The sequence below is a fragment of the Candoia aspera genome, chromosome 4 (genome assembly GCF_035149785.1).
Source record: "Candoia aspera isolate rCanAsp1 chromosome 4, rCanAsp1.hap2, whole genome shotgun sequence".
Taxonomy (NCBI): domain Eukaryota; kingdom Metazoa; phylum Chordata; class Lepidosauria; order Squamata; family Boidae; genus Candoia; species Candoia aspera.
The window spans coordinates 91,566,087-91,570,580 of NC_086156.1; the positions used below are offsets into that span (position 1 = coordinate 91,566,087).

The window sequence follows — 4,494 nt, forward strand, 5'->3', positions numbered from 1 at the left end:
AGATATTAAAGAGGAGTGGTGAGAGAGCAGTGCCCTGAGGTACCCCACATTTCAGTGACCTGGGGTTAAAACTCTCCCCACAAAAAACTGACTGGAACTGACCATGAGGAAAGGGAAGGACCACTGCAAAAAATTGCCCCCACTCCCAACCCCCAAAGTTGTTCAGAAGGATACCAAGGATACCATTGTCAATGGTAGCAAAAGTCATCAAGGGGTGCAACATCACCTCCTTCAAGGCAGGCAGTACCACCCCATCCCACAAAGAGGCATTAACCACTCCTTGGACCCAACCACACAGCACCTCACAGTAGCCTTGACCTATCAGGAAAAGCATGGGTCCAGGACACAGTTTGCCTTGTTATTACCTATCCTTATTTTCTAAAATAAAAGTCTCCTCAGCCACTGACAGGAGATACAAAAACAAACCAACTGTCCCAGTTTCCTGTGCTTTTTGGTCTATATTAAGTCTGGGTCAATTCTGTGTGGTAGATTCCAGTGCTGAAGCTGGTTCCCAGGGGGGGAGAGAGCATTCCAGACTGATAAAAGACTTCACAGCCCAGACTTGGTGGTTGGGAAATTTAAGAAGTTCAAGGGAGCCCCTCTCTAGAGCCCTTTTGAGTTTTTTCCTCAAAGTAGTAGCCTCAGTCTGGCAAGATTCTGTCTGTAGGATAAGAGCAATAAAGAACTAAAGTTGGAATACTGTATCAGTGCTGGTTCATGTCCTCAATTCCCTGACATCCTGATTAGTTAAGTTTCAAAGGAACCTGTGACAATTGATGGCATCAGTAGGACTGCTTCAGACTAAAGGGAGACACACATGTCAACAATGGTCCCAGCCAAAGTCAATGGGTATGTCCTAACAACCAGGAAACACACTGAGACAATGAACTGGTCTCTAATATTTATTGCTAGTACTTAACAGGAATCCTAACAAACTGAAGAAGCATGGGAAAAACCCAGACATATAACCCCCAAGGGTTAAGGCGGTCCTGATCTGTGTCTCTTTGAATGGCTGAACAATTCCTCAGTGCTATGCATGCACTTGACAGTCTGGATGGGAGCCCTCTGCTCACCATCCTTACTCATGACATCACCCTCTCCTCCAGATTCACATTCCATTTCAGCCCCCTCCCCTCCAGAGTCTTGATAAGATGTGCTGTCTGCTTCTAAAGTCCCATGGGAACTGGGCAAGGAAGGCAAGTCTTCAAAGGACAACTCCTCCAAATTTCTCTGGTAGACTGCCCTGGGATCTCAACATTACTGGTGGAGCTGCTGCTGCTGCTGGTGCCGGTTGTGGGTTAATCGGAGCTGGTTGTTGTAACTGCTGTAGCATGGCAGCTTGTAATGTGTTGATCTGGAGATCTACTTGTTGCTGGTGTTGTTGTAGGGCTGCTGCTAATTGTTGGATGGCGAGCCGCATTTCTTGGTTTTCTGAAGACATTTCTAAACGTATCTCCTTAATTGCTTGTTCCTCCCTCTTTCGATGGGAGTAGGAGTTTGTTAGGATTGATGTCCTAACAACCAGGAAACACACTGAGACAAGGAACTGGTCTCTAATATTTATTGCTAGTACTTAACAGGAATCCTAACAAACTGAAGAAGCATGGGAAAAACCCAGACATATAACCCCCAAGGGTTAAGGCGGTCCCGATCTGTGTCTGTTTGAATGGCTGAACAATTCCTCAGTGCTACGCTTGCGCTTGACAGTCTGGATGGGAGCCCCCTGCTCACCATCCTTACTCATGACAGGGTAATTGTTCAAGGTCTTGTGAATCCTTGAAGTAGTGTTGGAGGTCCCAACAAATCAGCATGCCTCATTAGCATGTGGATGAGTTTGCTCTAGGATGCAAATTGTCTATGTGCTTCTGGAGGAAGCTGTTTGTTGTCCCTCCCACATTCTTCACTTCCTCCTTCTTCACCATTCAGGGAAGTAGCATGCAGCTGCAGCTCTTTCATCTTAGGCCATGCAATGGGCCTTGAATCAGGAGGTTTCCCCTTTCTGCATGCAGCTCTTAGCAGCAATGAGGGCTAAGAGTTAATTCAGTTTAGGGACAGAAGAAGAACAGGACTCATCTTTCCTGAATGGATGTAACTGGACCAAATAAATGAGTAAGGCTTCTTTTTACTTACTTTAGAAACTACTTTGTCCAAGTGTGTAATTCTTTATGCTTGGCTGGGCTAAGTTTGTAAGATCAATAACCTGTATTTCTCTAATGTGTTCATTAATGCTATTTAAGATAATATACTTTTTCTGTGTGCATCTTTTGCTGTGTTAAGTTCTGCTCCATTCAGTGGTCCTAGCTGTCCGCTAATGGCTTCAAGTAGAACATCAATGGCTTAGTACATCCATGACTCTTAAGGGAAGTGGCATATATAGTACAGAATCCTTTATAAGTGTTTAGGAGGCGGGCATTAAACAAATTCACTTACTTAAGGCTATAGATAGTAAGAAAGTTATTGTGGTACAGATAATCCCTAAAGTGCCTTGTAATCTGGTAAATGGGATTAATTTACCAACTACAAGTGATTGGGTTCAAAGAGAAGGAATCATGGAGGAATAGGGTAGAAGCAGTAACTACTAGAGCCTAATTAAAGCAAAGGTGGGGAACAAGAGATCCAAGAGGAGAACAAACAGGATTTTTGCAAAATACTCTAAAGAGGGAGGCTAACTTAGGGCACCTCCAGAAGAAGAATCCACCTTTACAACCATGTTATAATTATAATTATTTTGAACATAAATTAAGTTTTATTACTTAAGTTAAATAATGATAAAATATAATTACAGTCTTTTATCCAGACTCATGTATGTGCAATAAGGCATAAACAGTTGAAAACTACAACTGAACAAACATACACAAAAATGCACAGATTGAATTTCAATAACTTTATTCTCAAATTTCTGATATAAAAAAATAAATAAATAAAAAGGAAACCTAAGATTGACAAATAATATTCTCAGTATGATTTTTGGATTTCCATTTTAGTTTCTAAAAAGAACATATTTCCTTTTCTATATATTTCATCTGAAATGAAATAAGTAAAGGTTTACTTAAGTCCTAAAACTCTTGAGAAGCAGGATTCCATTGCCTTGTTTTCCAATACTAAAATAAGTATTTAAATCTAATATGAGTGCAGAATTATGATAGAGTTCACATTAAACCAAACTTTCAGTTTTATTCCCTATTTGCAATTACATTTTCCATTTTCTGTTTTCCAGACCGAAAATTTTTGAAAGAGCAATTTTGATGTCCTTGTTTCTCATGCTATAGATTAATGGATTCAGCATGGGTGGAATAATGGAATACATTATTGTAACAGTGAAATCAAAGTGTGATGGTTTGTCAGGTCGAGGAATCAAGTAAGCAAATGAGGAAGCAACCAAAAATATGGAGAAAACTGTGAGGTGAGGGAAGCAAGTGAAGAAGGCCTTTTTCCTTCCCTGAACAGAAGGGATTCTTGAAACAACAAAGAAGATCTGTGCATAAGTAACAGTGATGAAGACAAAGCAACCAAATACTAATATCATAATAAATATTATGTACCCAATTTCAATTACATATATATCTGAGCAGGCAAACTTAAGTAACTGTGGGATTTCACAGTAGAACTGATTGATTGTATTAGAGCAGAAATGATTAGTAAAAGTCCCAATAGTGTTCAACACAGCATTAATGAAGCTGACAATCCACACACTGCCAACCATTTTGGTGCAGATCTTTCTGCTCATTATCATTTCATACTGTAAAGGATTGCAAATGGCAACAAACCGATCATATGCCATGACAGTAAGGAGGGCAATATCACAGCCCAGGAAGAAGACAAACAAGAAGACTTGAGCAACACACCCTGAATAAGAAATGTACCTTCTATTCATTACCAAATTAAGAACAGCTTTGGGAATGATGACTGAAACAGAACCAAGGTCTTGCAGGGCTAAATTCATCAGGAAGAAGTACATGGGGGTGTGAAGCTGGGAGTCCAAAGCAACTGCAGAGATGATAAGAACATTCCCTGTTATTGTCATTAAATACAATAGCAGGAAGAATGTTAAATAGATAATCTTTATTTCCCATGTATCTGAGAATTCCAAGAGAAGAAACACAGATGTGTCATTATCCATTTCTGGCCAGAGATATGACAGTCCTGGAAGAAAAGTGGAAACTGTTACTGTTTCCAATTCATTTCAGTCTGGATAGGTTTACATTAAAAGTTGCATACTTTCAGTGAGCATTACATTACAACTATCCTTCAAATCCATCTAAGAGTTTTAAATACAACCTTACATATTTGCCCTTACATTATGTTGTTTTTCTTGAAATTTGGGGTGTAGAGTATCACTTTTTCAGCAATTATACTGAATGGCAACATTTTGTCATCTTGAACTGAGATATTTTTTTCTTTCTATTTTAATTTGTACCTCTATAGATTTCTCCATAAATAGAAACAGAAGACTTATCAATGTGAAATGTTTAAATGGGATATAAAATGAAACAT

The 4,494-nt window shown here is 39.5% G+C and overlaps 1 protein-coding gene across 1 annotated transcript; it reads right to left on the minus strand.

The window, feature by feature from the left end:
* Positions 1–3,190: 3,190 nt before the first annotated feature.
* On the minus strand, positions 3,191–4,120 carry LOC134496634 (olfactory receptor 14I1-like). Its single transcript, XM_063302346.1, has one exon. The coding sequence runs from the start codon at positions 4,118–4,120 to the stop codon at positions 3,191–3,193; it is 930 nt and encodes a 309-aa protein (XP_063158416.1).
* Positions 4,121–4,494: the final 374 nt, after the last annotated feature.